Here is a 17,118-nt window from a genome sequence, read left to right on the forward strand (position 1 = left end):
TCAGGATCGGCCCCTTTGCCCCCTCCCCGGCCCCCCCCCCGCCCCCTATACGCACCGGGTGTATATATGTACATATGGGTCGGGTCTTTTATATGCAGCACGGGGGGGGGGGGAGGGAGGGGAGGGGCTCGGCCCCGCCCCCACGGCCCCTATAGCACCGGGGGGGGAGGGGAGGGGGCGGAGCCTCTATAGTGCCTGGGGGGGGCACCGAGCCCCTATAGCCCCCCGCGAGGGGCCCTATGGATGGCATGGGGGGGCTCTATATGTGCCCGGGGCCCTATGGGTGTGTGTGGGGGGGTTCCACGTGACCCCCCGGGGGGGGCCGGGTGCTGCACACGGCCCCTATAGGGTCTATAGGGGGCCGTGGGGGTCCTATAGGGACCTGCGGGGGTCAGGGCAGAGCTATAGGGGCCGGGGGGGGTTGCGTCCCTATAGCTCCTGGGGGGCCCCCGAGGCTGGCTCCTGTGGCCCCTATAGTGCTGATGGGGGGGGGGGGGGGAGGGGAAGGGGGGAGGGTATGGATTCTATAGGCCCCGCCCCCCCCCCCCCCCCGGGCAGCCATGTTGGGGGGGGGGCGGGGGGGGGCGTCGCGGCTGTACGGGACTGATTAAAGCCTCCGAGGAAGCCCGAGTCCGGCCTCGTGGGGGGGGGGGGGGGGGCCCCCGTAACCCCCAGCCCCACACCCCCTATGGGGCCCCCAGCCCCATAACTCCCCCCAGAGCCCCATAACCCCCCTGCCCCATAGCCCCCCCCCCCCAGCCCCACACATTCCCCCCATAGCCCCACAACCCCCCCCATTGCCCCCCCACCCCACATCCCCTATAGGTGCCCCTCGCCACCCCATAACCCCCCAAAAACCACCCCATAACCCCCCGCCCCCTAGCCCCCCCATAACCCCCAGGCTCCCCACATCCCCCGCCCCCCGCCCCATAACCCCCCCACCTTCCCAACCCCCATAACCACCCCGTAGCCCCCCCGCCCCATCCCCCCCAAGCCCCACGCCCCCCCCATGCCCCCCCCCAGCCCCCCGCCCCCCAGCAGCCCCACACATCCCCCCATGGCCCCACAGCCCCCCCATGGCCCCACAGCCCCCCAGCCCCACATCCCCCATAGGCCCCCCCCGCCCTATAACCCCCCTACTCCCCCGGCCCCATAGCCCCCCCCAACGGCCCCACAGACCCCCATGACCCCATAGCCCCCCACAACCCCCCCAGCCCCACACCCCCCGGCCCCCCCCGCCCCATAACCCCTCCTACTCCCCCTGCCCCATAGGCCCCCCCGGCCCCCCATGACCCCATAGACCCCCAGCCCCACACCCCCGCCCCCCGCCCCCCCCCCCCTACTCCCCCTGCCCCATAGCCCCCCCATGCCCCCCCCCGTGGCCCCATAGCCCCCCCCGGCCCCACACCCCCCCCCCCCCCGGCCCCCCCCCCCCCCCCCCCTTTCCTCTCCCCCGCCCCCCCTCCCCCAGCCCCACAACCCCCGGCCCCGCCCCCTCCCGCCCCCTGCCGCCCCCAGGCCCCGCCCCCTCCCCCCTCTGCCCAATGGGGCGCGGGGGGCGGGGCCGGGGGCGGGGCGGGGCGCTATAAGCGGGGCCGCGCGGGGGGCGGGGCCTCCACTTCCCGCCGTCGGCGCCGCGCGGGTGAGGCCGCGCCGCTCCCCTCCCCCCCCCCCCCCCGGACCCCCCCCCTCCCCCAATTCCCGCCCCTCCCCCACCTCCCCCTCTCCCTCCCCCCCCGTCCCCCCTGAGCTGGGGGGGAGGGAGGGAGCGAGCATGCGCGGTGGGGGGGGCGGGGAGCGCTTCCGGGTGGCGCACGTGGCCGGGGGGAACCACGTGGGGCGGAAATGGAGGGGGGGGGAGGACGCCCCCTTTGTGACGTCACGAGGGGGTGGTGACGTCACGGGACCCCCGCGTTTCGTGGGGGGTGGGGGCGGGGTTTGGGGCTTCCTGATCCCCCCTCCCCGCCTCCCCGCGGCTTGGTGACGTCACGCGGGTGCTGACGTCACGTGGGGGGGTCCTCAGCGTGGTGACGTCATGGAGGGGATCCCCGGGGGGGGGGGCTCATAGGTGTTCCCCACAGCCCACGGCTTGGTGATGTCATTGTCGTGTGTCCCCGCTTGCTGACGTCACGGGGTGGGGACCCCCGGGTGCTGACGTCACGGGGGGTGACGTCACGGGGGAGGGGCTGTTGGGGGGGGGGGGGGGGTCCGGGGGGGTCTTTTAGCTGGGGGGGCACTGGGGGAGGAGGCGTCATGGGGAAGGGGGATCCCGGTGGTGACGTCACTGGGGGGGGGATTCCCGGTGATGACGTCACTGGGGGTCCCGCTGATGACGTCACGCCCCCCCCAGCCCCACCATGGCCTCGGAGGAGGGGAAGCTCTTCGTGGGGGGCTCAACTTCGACACGGACGAGCAGGGCCTGGAGCAGCACTTCAGCTCCTTCGGGCCCATCGCCGAGGGTGAGGCCCCCCCCCAAAACCCCAACCCCCCCCAGGACACACCCCCCCCCCCCCAAAAAAAAAAGCCAGGACCCTCCCCAAAAAATAAACCCGGGTCCCCCCCTCCAAAACCCCTGGAACTCCCCCCAAAAAACCAGCCCCCCACAATAAAAATTGTCCCCCCTCCAACCCCCCCCGGGACACCCCCCTGAAAAAAGAAACCCGGGACCCCCCAGGACCCCCAACCCCCCCCCCAGAATCCCCCAACCCCCCAGGACCCCCCAACCCCCCTCCCCCACAGCCCCCGGGGCTGGGGAGCCCCCCCAGGCTCCAAGAACCCCCCCCAGGGACCCCATTTTGGGGAGGGGGGTGCATGGGGGGTCCCCACTTCCCCTGAGACCCTATTTTATGGGGGGGGGGGGGGCTCAGAACCCTATTTTGGGGGGGGGTCCCAGTTTCCCCAAACCCCGTAGTTGGGGGTTCTGGGGGGGTTGTTCCCTGTAGGACCCCATTTTGAGGGGGGGGGGGGGTCCCGTTTTCTCCAGGACCCTGTTTTTTTTGGGGGGGGGGCACCTGGAATCCTATTTTGTAAGGGGGGGGGTCCCAACCTCCCAAAAGCCCACGGATTGGGGTGTCGGGGTGCTGTTATTTCCATTTTGGGGGGGGGGTAACATATGGGGGGGTTAACACACGAGGGGGGGCCCCCATTTTTTCTAGGACCTAATTTTAGGAGGGGGGACCCCAGAACCCTATTTTGAAGGGGGGGGGGGTCCCATTTGGGGGTCCCGACCCCCGAACCCCATAGCTGGGGATTCGGGGTGCCGTTATTTCCCCCGGGACCCCGTTTATTTTTTTTGGGGGGGGGGGGGTCCCTGACGTGCCCCCCCCCCCCCGCAGTGGTGGTGGTGAAGGACCGGGAGACGCAGCGCTCGCGCGGCTTCGGCTTCGTCACCTTCGCCAACCCCGAGCACGCCAGCGACGCCATGCGGGCCATGAACGGCGAGGTGGGGGCCGGGGGGGGCAAGGGGGGCTAAAGGGGGGCTGGGGGGGGGGGCTAGAGGGGGGCTGGGGGGTTTAGAGGGGGTCTGGGGGGGCTAAAGGGGGTCTGGGGGGGTTTAGAGGGGGTCTGGGGGGGCTAAAGGGGGGCTGGGGGGGCTTGGGGGGGCTGGGGGTCTAAAGGGGGGCTGGGGGGGCTTGGGGGGGCTAAAGGGGGTCAGGGGGGGTTTAGAGGGGGACTGGGGGGGTTAAAGGGGGTCTGGAGGGGGGCTAGAAGGGGTTTGGGGAGGCCTAAATGGGGTCTGGGGGGGCTTAGAGGGGGGCTGGGGGGGACTGGGGGGGGGGGGGCTAGAGGGGATTTGGGGGGGGCTAAAGGGGGTCGGGGGGGTTTAGAGGGGGTCTGGGGGGCCTAAAGGGGGTCTGGGGGGCTTAGGGGGGGACTGGGGGGGGGGCTAGAGGGGATTTGGGGGGGCTAAAGGGGGTCGGGGGGTTTAGGGGGGGGGGGGTCTGGGGGGGGCAAGGGGGGCTGGGGGGGGCTAAAGCAGGGCTGGGGGGGGCTAGAGGGGATTTGGGGGGGGGCTAGGGGGGGTCTGGGGGGGCTTAGAGGGGGCTGGGGGGGGACTGGGGGGGGGCTAGAGGGGATTTGGGGGGGGGGCTAAAGGGGGTCGGGGGGGTTTAGAGGGGGTCTGGGGGGGCAAAGGGGGCTGGGGGGGCTAAGGGGGCTTGAGGGGGTTTGAGGGGGCCTAAATGGGGTCTGGGGGGTTTAGTTGGGGTTGGGGGGGCTAAAGGGGGGCTGGGGGGGTTAAAGGGGGACTGGAGGGGCTTAGAGGGGGGCTGGGGGGGTTAAAGGGGGGCTGGGGGGGCTAGAGAGGATTTGAGGGGTTTTGGGGGGTCTATGGGGTCCTGTGTAGGGGCTGGAGGGGGCTATAGGGGGCCTGGGGGGGCTATAGGGGATTTGGGGGGCTAAAGGGGGTCGGGGGGGGGGGGTTTAGAGGGGGTCTGGGGGGGTTAAAGGGGGGCAGGGAGGGGGGGCTAGAGGGGATTTGGGGGGCCTAAAGGGGAGTTTGGGGGGGCTAAAGGGGGCTGGGGGGGCTAAAGGGGTTTGGGGGGGGTCTATGGGGTCCCGTGTAGGGGCTGGGGGGGCTATAGGGGATTTGGGGGGCCTAAATGGGGTCTGGGGGGGGTTAGGGGGGGGCTGGGGGGGCTAAAGGGGGTCGGGGGGGGCTAAAGGGGGCTGGGGGGGTTTGGGGGGGCCTAAATGGGTCGGGGGGTATTTGGGGGTCTTTTAAATGGGTTTGGGGTCGCTGGGGGGGGATTTGGGGGTCCCTGAATGGGGCGGGGGGGGGGCTTTTGGGGTCCTTAAGTGGGGCGGGGGGGGGGCATTTGGGGTCCCTAAATGGGTCTGGGGTCTCTGGGGGGCTTTTGGGGTCCCTGACCCCCCGTGCCCCCCCCCCCCAGTCGCTGGACGGGCGGCAGATCCGCGTGGACCGGGCGGGGAAATCCACGAGGGGCTCCCGGGGGGCTTCGGGGGGGCGAGGCCGGGGCCGGGGCTACCAGAGAGGTAAGGGGGGTCCGGGGGGGGGGCGTTAAGGGGTTTTGGGGGGGGGGTTAAGGGGTTTTGGGGGGGTTAATGGGGTTTGGGGGGGTTAATGGGGTTTGGGGGGGGGTTAGTGGGGTTTTGGGGGGGTCTAGGGGCTTTTGGGGGGGGGGCATTTGTAGGGTTTTGGGGGGTAAATGGGGGCTTTTGGGGGGGGCGAGGGGCTTGGGGGGCATTTAAGGGGGTTTTGGGGGGGGCTAAGGGGGGGATTTGGGGGGGTTTAGGGGGATTTGGGGGGCCTGGGGGTTTTGGGGGGAATTTAGGGGGATTTGGGGGGCCTGGGGGTTTTGGGGGGGGGATTTATGGGGTTTTGGGGGGGGTCTGGGGGCTTCGGGGGGGCATTTAAGGGGTTCGGGGGGGGGTCAATGAAGGGTTTGGGGGGCTTTTAAGGGGGTTTGGGGGGGTCTGGGGCCTTTTGGGGGGGGTCGGTGGGGTTTTGGGGGGGCTGGGGGCTTTTGGGGTGCCGCCGGGGGGGTTTTGGGGGCTTGGGGGGGCACTTATGGGGTCTGGGGGGGGGGGGGCATTGGGGAGGATTAGAGGGGTGGGGGGCACTTGGGGGGGTCTGGGGGATTTGGGGGGGGTCACTGGTGGGGGGGGGGGGTCCGGGTGCTGCGGGGAGGGGGGTCCCCCTAATTGTGTCCCCCCCCCCCAACAGGCGGAGGCGAGCGAGGCTACGGGGGCGCTACGAGGGGCGCAGCGGGGGCTACGGGGGGCGCGACTACGGCGGACGGTGAGGGGGGTCCCTTGGGTGCTGGGGGGTCCCTTGGGTGCTGGGGGGTCCCTTGGGTGCTGGGGGGGGGTTCTATGGGTGCTGGGGGGGGCTGTGAGGATTGGGGGGTTACGGGGGGACATAGGGGGGCTGGGGGGGGGGTCTTATGGGGTTTGGGGGGGTTAGGGGGATTTGGGGGGGTCCCTTGGGTGCTGGAGGGGTCCCATGGGTGCTGGGGGGGGCTATGGGGGTTTGGGGGGTGCTGGGGGGGGACTGTTGGTGCTGGGGAGGGGTTGGGGGGATTCGAGGGGGGGTCCTGTGGTTGGGGGGGGCCCATGGGTGCTGGGGGGGGCTGGGGGGTCCCATGGGTGCTGGGGGGGTCCCATGGGTATCTGGGGGGGCTCCGGGGGCAGGGTTCTGGGTGCTGGGGGTGTTTTAGGGGGATTTGGGGGGGGGGGTTACGGGGGTGCTGGGGGGTCCTATTGTTGGGGGCGTCCCATGGGTGCTGGGGGTCCCATGGGTGCTGACCCCCCCCGTGCCCCCCCAGGTCGCAGGGGGCTACGGCGAGCGCTTCCCCTCGGGCTCGTACCGGGACAACTACGACAACTGAGGTAGGGGCTCGGCGGGGGGGGGGCACGGTGGGGACCCCCCCCAAAAATTAAATGGGGGGGGGCACCCCCAAAAACACCCTCCTGGGACCCCCATAAACCCCCTTTCCCCGGGGGGGGTTTGCTTTTGATGGGGGGGTCCCTTTTTTAAAAATGGGGGGCTGTAAGGGGGGGCAGTCCCCCTTATTTTTGGGGGGGGTCTTGGGGTTTCTTTTGAGCCCCCCCAATTGGGGTCGGCCCCAAAGTGACCCCATTATTTGGGGGGGGAGTGACTTGTTATTTTGGGGGGGAGAACCCAGCCCTATATTTTGGGGAGGGGGCGGGGGGGGGGGCCTGTCCTTGTCGTCGTTGCCCCCCCCAATGAATTTTGGGGTGATTTGGGGGGGTTTTGGGGTTTCCCCCCCCGCTGACCTCCTTCTCGTCCCCAGCTCGGACCTCGGTGCCGGATTTCGGGGGGCCCTGGCCAAGGATCGACGCCGGGGGGGGGGGTAAAGGTGGGGGGATTTGGGGGGGGGGGACATGGGGACCCCCAGGGAGCCCCCATTTGTGTGCCCCTCCCCCCCCCGAGGTGATATTAAAGGATGGAGACCCCAAAAATTGGGGGGGGGGCCGTTTGGTGGGGGGCGGGGTGGGGGATTTGGGGTCAAAGGGGCAGGATTTGGGGTCATTGGGGGGGGGGGATTTGGGGGGCACTGGGGGGCATTTGGGGTCACCGGGATGGGATTTGGGGGGATTTGGGGTCATTTGGGGGGGATTTGGGGTCATTTGGGCAGGATTTGGGGTTAATGGGGCGGGATTTGGGGTCATTTGGGGGGGATTTGGGGTCATTTGGGGTCATTGGGGGGATTTGGGGTCACCGGGATGGGATTTGGGGGATTTGGGGTCATTTGGGCGGGATTTGGGGGTAATGGGGTGGGATTTGGGGACATTTGGGCGGGATTTGGGGACATTGGGGGGCATTTGGGGTCACCGGGATGGGATTTGGGGGGATTTGGGGGTAATGGGGGCGGGATTTGGGGTTAATGGGGCGGGATTTGGGGACATTGGGGGGATTTGGGGTCACCGGGATGGGATTTCGGGGGATTTGGGGTCATTTGGGCGGGATTTGGGGTCATTTGGGGGGATTTGGGGTCATTTGGGCAGGATTTGGGGTTAATGGGGTGGGATTTGGGGGGCACTGGGGGGGATTTGGGGTCACCGGGATGGGATTTGGGGGGATTTGGGGTCATTTGGGCGGGATTTGGGGGTAATGGGGTGGGATTTGGGGACATTGGGGGGATTTGGGGTCATTTGGGGGGATTTGGGGTCACCGGGATGGGATTTGGGGGGATTTGGGGTCATTTGGGCGGGATTTGGGGTTAACGGGGTGGGATTTGGGGACATTGGGGGGGATTTGGGGTCACCGGGATGGGATTTGGGGGGATTTGGGGTCATTTGGGCGGGATTTGGGGTCATTTGGGGGGATTTGGGGTCATTTGGGCAGGATTTGGGGTTAACGGGGTGGGATTTGGGGTCATTTGGGGGGATTTGGGGTCATTTGGGCGGGATTTGGGGGTAATGGGGCGGGATTTGGGGTCATTTGGGGGGGATTTGGGGTTAATGGGGTGGGATTTGGGGTCATTTGGGCAGGATTTGGGGTCATTTGGGCGGGATTTGGGGTCATTTGGGCAGGATTTGGGGTCATTTGGGCAGGATTTGGGGACATTGGGGGGATTTGGGGACACCAGGATGGGATTTGGGGGGATTTGGGGTAAATGGGGCGGGATTTGGGGTCATTTGGGGGGGATTTGGGGTCATTTGGGCAGGATTTGGGGTCATTGGGGGGGAATTTGGGGTCACCGGGATGGGATTTGGGGGGATTTGGGGTAAATGGGGTGGGATTTGGGGTCATTTGGGGGGATTTGGGGTCATTTGGGCGGGATTTGGGGTCATTTGGGGGGGATTTGGGGACATTGGGGGGATTTGGGGTTCTTTGAGTGGGTTTTGGGATCAAAGGAGCAGGATTTGGGGTCATTGGGGGGATTTGGGGTCATTGGGGGGGATTTGGGGTCATTTGAGTGGGTTTGGGGATCAAACAAGCAGGCTTTGATGTCATTGGGGGGATTGGGGGTTAATGGGGTGGGATTTGGGGTCATTGGGGGGGGGATTTGAGGTCATTGAGGCGGAATTTGGGGTCGATTGGGCAGGATTTGGGGGCATTGGGGCAGGAGTTCAGGGGGCATGGGGGGGATTTGGAGTCACTGGGGTGGGATTTGGGATTTGGGGTCATTTGGGGGGGATTTGGGGACAATGGGGGGATTTGGGGTCATTTGAGTGGGGTTTGGGATCAAAGGAGCAGGATTTGAGGTCATTCGAGGGGGATTTGGGGTTAACGGGGGTGGGATTTGGGCGGGATTTGGGGGTCAATTGGGCGGGATTTGGGGTCAATCGGGAGGGATTTGGGCACATTTGGGCGGGATTTGGGGTCAGTGGGGTGGGATTTGGGGGCATTGGGGCGGGATTTGGGATCAAAATGGGATTAAGGCAAAAATCGCGGGTTTTAAATCGTTCTTTGGGGCTGGCCACCAGTTGGGTCGGCTGGCCACCAGTTGGCCACCAGTTGGGTTCAGTTGGCCACCAGTTGGGGTCGGTTGGCCACCAGTTGGCCACCAGTTGGGGTCGGTTGGCCACCAGTTGACCACCAGCTGAGTCTGGTTGGCCACCAGTTGGGTTGGCCACCAGTTGGCCACCAGTTGGGTCCAGTTGGCCACCAGTTGGCCACCAGTTGGATTGGTTGGCCACCAGTTGGCCACCAGTTGAGTCCTGTTGGCCACCAGTTGGCCACCAGTTGGGTTGGTTGGCCACCGGTTGGGTCCAGTCGGCCACCGGTTGGGTCCAGTTGGCCACCGGTTGGGTTGGTTGGCCACCAGTTGGCCACCAGTTGAGTCCCGTTGGCCACCAGTTGGCCACCAGTTGGTTTGGTTGGCCACCGGTTGGGTCCAGTTGGCCACCGGTTGGGTCCAGTTGGCCACCAGTTGGGTTGGTTGGCCACCAGTTGGCCCCCAGTTGAGTCCCGCTGGCCACCAGTTGGCCACCAGCTGGGTCGGTTTGCCCCCAGTTGGTCCCCGTCGGGTTCAATTGGTCCCCAGTTGGCCACCAGTTGGGTCCAGTTGGCCACCAGTTGGGTTGGTTGGCCCCCAGTTGGCCCCCAGTTGAGTCCCGCTGGCCACCAGTTGGCCACCAGTTGGCCCCCGTCGGGTTCAGTTGGTCCCCAGTTGGCCACCAGTTGGGTCCAGTCGGCCCCCGGCGCGTTGCGGGCTGGAGCCGCTCGCTTTTATTGCCGCCGTTTCACCGTTTCTCCAGGTTTTTGCCCCAAAATAAAGGGCGCGAGGCCCGTCGCCGGTCCCCCGCCGTGTCCCCCCGCCCCCCCCCGGGCCCCCCTCACACCGGGGACCACTCGGGGGGGGCGCCCGTGGCCCCTTGGGCTTCCCGACGCGGAGGTTGAACCCTGGGGAGGGGAGGGGGGTTATGACGTCATCGGGGGGTCGTGACATCACCGGGGGGTGTGACGTCACCCGGGGGTGGTGACATCACCGGGGGGGTCCACTCACCCAGGGGGTGCCGCTGCTGTCCCCGGGGGCGTCACCACCTCGTAGGCGCCGTCGCTGCCGGGGGGGCCGGGCCCTATAGGGGACGGGGTCAGGGTGGCGCGGCCCCTATAGGTGCCTATAGGTGCCCCGAGGGCCCTATAGGCACAGGGAAAGGGGGGGGGGGGGGGCTAAGGGGGGGGGGCGTAGGTCCTGTGGGAAGGGGCTGTATGGGTCCTATAGGGGGTGGGGGGGGCCTATAGGGGGTGGGGGCCCTATAGGGGGTGGGGGGGATGGTGTGTGTCTTACAGGGGTCAGGTGTTTCCTATAGGGTGTTGGGGAGGGGCCATATGGGCCCTATAGGTGCCGTAAGGATCCCATAGAGCACTGGGGGGTCCATATGGGCCCTATAGGCACCGTAAGTGTCCCATAGTGTGCTGGGGGGGCATACGGGCCCTATAGGCACCGTAAGCGTCCTATGGGACAGGGCCATATGGGCCTTCTAGATACCGTGTGTGTCCCTTAGGGCTTTGGGGTAGGGCCATATGAGCCCTATAGGGGCCATAAGAGCCCCATAGGGTGTTGGGGAAGGGCCCTATAGATGCCATAAAGATCCCATAGAGCATTGGGGTGAGTCCATATGGGCCCTATAGGTGCCGTAAGGGTCCCATAGGGCACTGGGGGGGGCATATGGTCCCTATAGGTGCTCTATGTGCCCCATAGAGCACTGGGGCAGGCCCAGAGGTGCCCTATAGGAGCCATAAGTGCCCCATAGGGCAGTGGGGCAGGGCTCTAGGTGCCCTATAGGTGCTCTGTATGTCCCACGGGGCACTGGGCCGGGGCCATATGGACCCTATAGGAGCCATAAGCGCCCCATAGGGCACTGGGGGGGGCATACAGGCCCTATAGGTGCTCTGTGTGCCCCATAGGGCGCCGGGCCGGGCCCATATGGTCCCTATAGGCCCCCCCCCGTGCCCCGCAGCACCCACCCGTCCTGCTGGGGGTCACGGCCGGGGCGCAGGGCGGGGCCGCCGGGGGGCTGCGATCACCTGGGGGGGGGGGGGGGAGGGGCGGCATCACGTGACCCCCCCCCCGCCCCCAAGTCCTCCCCTCCCCCCCGCTTCCCCTCCCCCCCAATTCCCCTCCCCCGCCCCCCCATTTTTGGGTGCCCCCCCTTCTTTTGGGATCCCCCCCGATTTTGGGGTTTGTTCCCCCCTTTTTTTAGGGTCCCCCGCCTTTTACCCCCCCCCATTTTTGGGGTCCTCTTCCCTTTTAGCCCCCCGTTTGCCCCCCCCCATTTAGGGGTCCCCCTCCCCCATTTTAGACCCCCCATCATCTTGGGGTCCCCTCCCCTTTTAGGGACCCCCATTTTTGGGTTCCCTGCCCCCTTTTAGGGACCCCTCCCCATTTTTGGCCTCCCCCCTTTTGGGACCCCCCCCCCATGTTTGATTCCCCCCCACCCTTTAGGCCCCCCCCATCTTGGGGTCCCCTCCCCCTTTTAGGTACCCCCCCCATTTTTGGTTCCCCCTCCCCCTTTTAGGTACCCCCATTTTTGGGTTCCCCCCCCCCTTTTAGGGACCCCCCCATTTTTGGGTTCCCCTCCCCCTTTTAGGGACCCCTCCCCATTTTTAGCCCCCCCCTTTTGGGACCCCCCATTTTTGGTTCCCCCCCCTTTAGCCCCCCCTCAACTTGGGGTCCCCCCCCTTTTAGGGACCCCCCCCATTTTTGGCCTCCCCCCTTTTGGGACCCCCCCCCATTTTTGGTTCCCCCCCTTTAGTCCCCCCCCCCATCTTGGGGTCCCCCCCCTTTTAGGGACCCCCATTTTTGGCCCCCCCCTTTTAGCCCCCCCCCATCTTGGGGTCCCCTCCCCCTTTTAGGGACCCTCCCCTATTTTTGGCCCCCCCCCCCCCCCTTTTAGGCCCCCCCCCCATTTTGGGGTGTCCCCCCCTTTTAGGGACCCTCCCCTATTTTTGCCCCTCCCCCTTTTAGCCCCCCCCCCTTTTAGGGACCCCCCCCCATTTTGGGGTACCCCCCCCCTCACCGGCGGGGGCGGGGCCTCGGGCCCGCACGGGGCTGCCGGGCAGGGAGCACGTGCCCGGGGGGCGGGGTCAAGGCCCGGGGGGCGGGGTCAAGGCCCTGGGGGGCGTGGCCTCGGCCCGAGGGGGCGGGGTCAAGGCCCGAGGGGGCGTGGTCTCGCCCCCGGCCCCGCCCCCGCCGCCCCTTGTTCACCACGGCGTAGGTGGCGTCCATGGGGGGGGGCGGGGGGGCCCGGCGGGCACCGAGATGCTCCTGGGGGGGGGGGTTGTAAATAAGGGGGGGGCAGCCGGGACCCCCCGCCCCATAGATTTGGGGGGGCACAGCCGGGACCCCCTGCCCCATAGATTTGGGGGGACCCCCCCGCCCCATAGATTGGGGGGGGCACAGCCAAGAGCCCCCCGCCCCATAGATTGGGGGGGGGCACAGCCAGGGACCCCCGCCCCATAGACTTGGGGGACCCACCCCATAGATTGGGGGGGGCACTGCTGGGACCCCCCGCCCCATAGATTTGGGGGGGGGCACAGCCAGCACCCCCTGCCCCATAGCTAAGGGAGACCCCCCATCCAGGAACCCCCCCAACCCACCCCATAGATAGGGGCACCCCCACACCCCCAGGACCCCCCACCCCATAGACAGGGCCCCCCCCCAACCCCACCCCATAGATAGGGGACCCCCCCAACCCCAGGACCCCCACCCCATAGATATGGACCCCCCCCAACCCCACCCCATAGGTAGGGGCACCCCCAGGACCCCCCACCCCATAGATAGGCCCCCCCCAACCCCACCCCATAAATAGGGGCACCTCCCAACCCCACCCCATAGATAGGGCCCCCCCAGAACCCCCACCCCATAGATAGGGCCCCCCCAGCCCCACCCCATAGATAGAGGCACCCCCAGGACCCCCTACCCCATAGATAGCCCCCCCCAACCCCACCCCATAGATAGGGCCCCCCAGGACCCCCACCCCATAGATAGGGGACCCCCCTCAACCCCACCCCATAGATAGGGACACCCCCCACCCCCAGGACCCCCTGCCCCATAGATAGGGGACCCCCCCCCAACCCCACCCCATAAATAGGGGCACTCCCAGGACCCCCCACCCCATAGATAGGCCCCCCCCAACCCCACCCCATAAATAGGGGCACCCCCAGGACCCCCCACCCCATAGATAGACCCCCCCAACCCCACCCCATAGATAGGCCCCCCCAACCCCCCAACCCCACCCCATAGATAGGGACACCCCCCCACCCCCAGGACCCCCTGCCCTATAGATAGAGGACCCCCCCAACCCCACCCCATAGATAGGGGACCCCCCAACCCCAGGACCCCCCACCCCATAGATAGACGCCCCCCAACCCCCAACCCCACCCCATAGATAGGGCCCCCCAGGACCCCCACCCCATAGATAGGGGACCCCCCAACCCCACCCCATAGATAGGGCCCCCCAGGACCCCACCCCATAGAAAGGCCCCCCCAACCCCACCCCATAGATAGGGACACCCCCCACCCCCAGGACCCCCCGCCCCATAGATAGGGGACCCCCCCCAACCCCACCCCATAGATAGGGCCCCCCCAGGACCCCCACCCCATAGATAGGGGACCCCCCAACCCCACCCCATAGATAGGGCCCCCAGGACCCCCACCCCATAGATAGGGGACCCCCAACCCCACCCCATAGATAGGGCCCCCCCAACCCCACCCCATAGATAGGGGCCCCCCACCCCATATAGGGGCCCCCCACCCCATAAGTAGCCCCCCCCCCCCCCCGCCCCCCAGCGGCCCCCCGGCCTGACCTGAGCAGGGGGGCCGCAGGCCCGGGGCGTCCCCGCGGGGGGTCCGGGGGGGTCCGGGGGGGTCCGGGGTTTTGGGGGGTCCCCGCGCCCCGCTGTCCCCGCGCCGCTCGCTTCCTGGGCAGGAAGTGTCACCGCCGTGTCACCGCCCTGACGCCACCGCGTCACCCCCCCGGCCCCTCCCCGGTCCCCCGGGGGGGGGGGGACACCGGGAGCTGGCACCCCGGGGTGGGGGGGCAGGGGGATGGAGTTGGGGGGGGGGGGCGTGGGGACACCTCGGGGGTGTGGGGACATCGCGGGGACAAGAGGGGAAGGGCGTGGGGACACAAGGGGAACAGTGCGGGGACATCACGGGGACATCACGGGGACACGCGGGGACATCTTGGGGACACGTGGGGACATCACGGGGACAGTGCGGGGACATGGGGACATCTTGGGGACATCGTGGGGACACCATAGGGACGTGGGGACATCGTGGGGACATCATGGGGACATCTTAGGGACACGTGGGGACACCACAGGGACAGTGCAGGGACATGGGGACATCGTGGGGACATCTTGGGGACACGGGGACATCGTGGGGACACCACAGGGACAGTGTGGGGACCTGGGGACATCTTGGGGACAACAGAGGAAGGCCATGGGGACATCATGGGGACACCACAGGGACACCATAGGGACACCATGGGGACATCTTGGGGACATCCTGGGGACATTGTGGGGACACCATAGGGACATGGGGACATCTTGGGGACATCTTGGGGACAGTGTGGGGACATGGGGACATCGTGGGGACACCACAGGGACACCATAGGGACCTGGGGACATCGTGGGGACACCCCAGGGACAGTGCGGGGACATGGGGACATCTTGGGGACATCTTAGGGACACGTGGGGACACCCCAGGGACAGTGTGGGGACAAGGGGACATCGTGGGGACATCGTGGGGACATCGTGGGGACACCATGGGGACATGGGGACATCTTGGGGACACCGTAGGGACATGGGGACATCGTGGGGATGTTGTGGGGACACCTCGGGGACACCACGGGAACTCCCTGGGGACATAGGGACACGGGGGGGGCATCGTGGGGACACCATGGGGACAGTATGGGGACGTGGGGGGACATGGGGACATCATGGGGACCCCACAGGGACACCTGGGGACGTTTATGGGGACAGGAGGACACCACGGGGACATTTGGGGACCCTCCGGTCTCCTATAGGGTTGCCCCCCCCCCCCCCCCCCCAGCCCCTATAGACCCCATAGGGCCCCCCCCAGGTCCCCGCAGCCCCCCACAGTCCCTGTATAGGAACACCCATGGGGCCCGTACGGCCCCTATAGCCCCCCCACAGACCCCAGCACGACCCACACCCCCCCAGAGACCCCCCTATAGACCCCCCCCCACCCTACAGGCCCTCCTATAGACACCTGTAGACCCCTTATAGCCCCCCACCGACCCCTAAAGGTGCCTATAGATCCCTAAACGCCCCTCTTGACCCCCTGAAGGCCCCCTCTAGACCCCTTAGAGACCCCTAGCGGCCCCCTATAGGCCTCTCTTGACCCCTATAGGCCCCTCTAGACCCTCTGTAGACCCCCATAAACCCCTATAGGTTCCTCTAAGCCCCATAAAGAGCCTCAATAGGCCCCCTCTAAGACCCCTACAGCCCCTATAGGCCCCCTCTAAGACCCCCATAATCCCCTCTAAGATCCCCTACAGACCTCTTATAGCCCCCTATAGATGCCCTCTAAGACCCCTATAGCCCCTATAGGACCCTCTAAGACCCCCATAGCCCCCCCATAGACCCTATAGGCCCCCTATAAGATCCCTATAGACCCCCCATAGACCCTATAGCCGCCTGTAGGCCCCCTCTAAGACCCCCTATAGCACCCCATAGCCCCCTATAGCCCCCCCATAGCCCCTACAGCCCCCATAGGCCCCCTCTAAGACCCCTACAGACCCTATAGGCCCCCTCTAAGACCCCTATAGCTGCCCATAGCCCCCCCATAGCCCCCGATAGCCCCTACGGCCCCCATAGGCCCCCTCTAAGACCCCTATAGCAGCCCATAGCCCCCCCATAGCCCCCCCATAGCCCCCCCATAGCCCCTATAGGCCTCCTGTAAGACCCCTATAGACCCCCCTCTAAGACCCCTACAGCCCCTATAGGCCCCCTCTAAGACCCCCCCCATAGCCCCTACAGCCTCTATAGGCCCCCTCTAAGCCCCTATAGACCCCCCCCCCCCTAGCCCCCATAGCCCCCCCCCCGCCCCCTCACCATGGCTCCGGTCCCGGTCGTGTCCCCACGTCCCCGGCCAGCCGCTGCCGGAGGGCCCGGGCGCGCGCCCCCACCTCCTGCGGGGGCACCGTGACGTCACCGTGACGTCACCGTGACGTCACCGCCCCCCAACCGCTGACGTCACCGTGACGTCACCCCCCCCCCCCCCCAACCTGGGCCATCGGCGGGCACCGGGGGCTCTGGGGGGGGCCGCGGGACGGGGACGGGGACACCAGGGGACAAGCCCCGCCCCCTGGCGAAGCCCCGCCCACTGGGCGTGGCCAACGAGGGGGCGGGGCCTGGGCGCAGCCCCTCCCCCACTGAGTGCCCCCTGGGGGGCGGGGGGGTCCCTATAGCCCCTATAGCACAGCAGGGGGAGGGGATAAGGCCTGGGGGAGGGGGGCTGTAGGGCCTTATAGCACAGAGTGGGGGGCCCTGTAGAGCCTATAGAGCCTGGGGGGGGGGCTATAGGGCCTTATAGTGCCTCTTGGGGGCCCCTATAGCCTCTATAATGCCTCCTGGGGGGTGCCTATAGCATCTTTGGGGGAGCTATAAATCCTTATAGCAGGTCTTGGGGGGGCCCTATAGCCTCTATAATGCCTCCTGGGGGGTCCCTATAGAGCTGGGGGGGGGCTATAGGTCCTTATAGCCCCTCCTGGGGGCCCCTATAGAGCCTAGGGCTGGCGGTATAGCCCTTACAGCAGATATTGGAGGGGTCCCTATGGCATGGCGGGGGGGCTATAGGTCCCTATAATGCCCTTTAGGGTCCCTACAGCCCTTACAATACCAACTGGGGTCCCCATAGACCCCATAATGCCTCTTGAGGGTCCTTATAGGCCCTACAATGCCCCTTAGCAGTCTGTACAGCCCCTATAGCGCCAATTGGGGTCCCCGTATATCCCCCTTAGGGTCCCTATAGACCCTATAACGCCACTTGGGGTCGCTAAGTCCTCTATAACGCCTCTTGGGGTCCCTAAAGACCCTATAATGCCCCATGGGGGGGGTCCCTACGGCCCCTATAACACCTCCTGAGGGTCCTTATAGGCCCTATAATGCCCCTTAGCAGTCTGTACAGCCCCTATAGCACCAATTGGGGTTCC

The 17,118-nt window shown here is 67.0% G+C and overlaps 1 protein-coding gene and 1 long non-coding RNA gene across 2 annotated transcripts; one reads left to right on the forward strand and one right to left on the reverse strand.

Annotated features, from left to right (window-relative positions):
* Positions 1 to 2,357: 2,357 nt before the first annotated feature.
* On the forward strand, positions 2,358 to 6,882 carry LOC136787526 (RNA-binding protein 3-like). The gene is given in 9 exon segments (XM_066984840.1): positions 2,358 to 2,382; positions 2,385 to 2,459; positions 3,336 to 3,442; positions 4,893 to 4,995; positions 5,687 to 5,710; positions 5,713 to 5,761; position 6,154; positions 6,288 to 6,351; positions 6,777 to 6,882. Coding segments are annotated over 8 exon segments (447 nt in total). The 3' UTR covers position 6,351; positions 6,777 to 6,882.
* A 6,869-nt stretch (positions 6,883 to 13,751) lies between these two features.
* Positions 13,752 to 16,782, reverse strand: LOC136787530 (uncharacterized). The gene is made up of 3 exons (XR_010826923.1): positions 16,192 to 16,782; positions 16,019 to 16,095; positions 13,752 to 13,858 (listed from the first exon to the last, which is right to left on the reverse strand). It is a non-coding gene; the product is annotated as an uncharacterized lncRNA (long non-coding RNA).
* Positions 16,783 to 17,118: the final 336 nt, after the last annotated feature.

Source organism: Anser cygnoides, chromosome 29, assembly GCF_040182565.1.
Source record: "Anser cygnoides isolate HZ-2024a breed goose chromosome 29, Taihu_goose_T2T_genome, whole genome shotgun sequence".
NCBI lineage: Eukaryota > Metazoa > Chordata > Aves > Anseriformes > Anatidae > Anser > Anser cygnoides.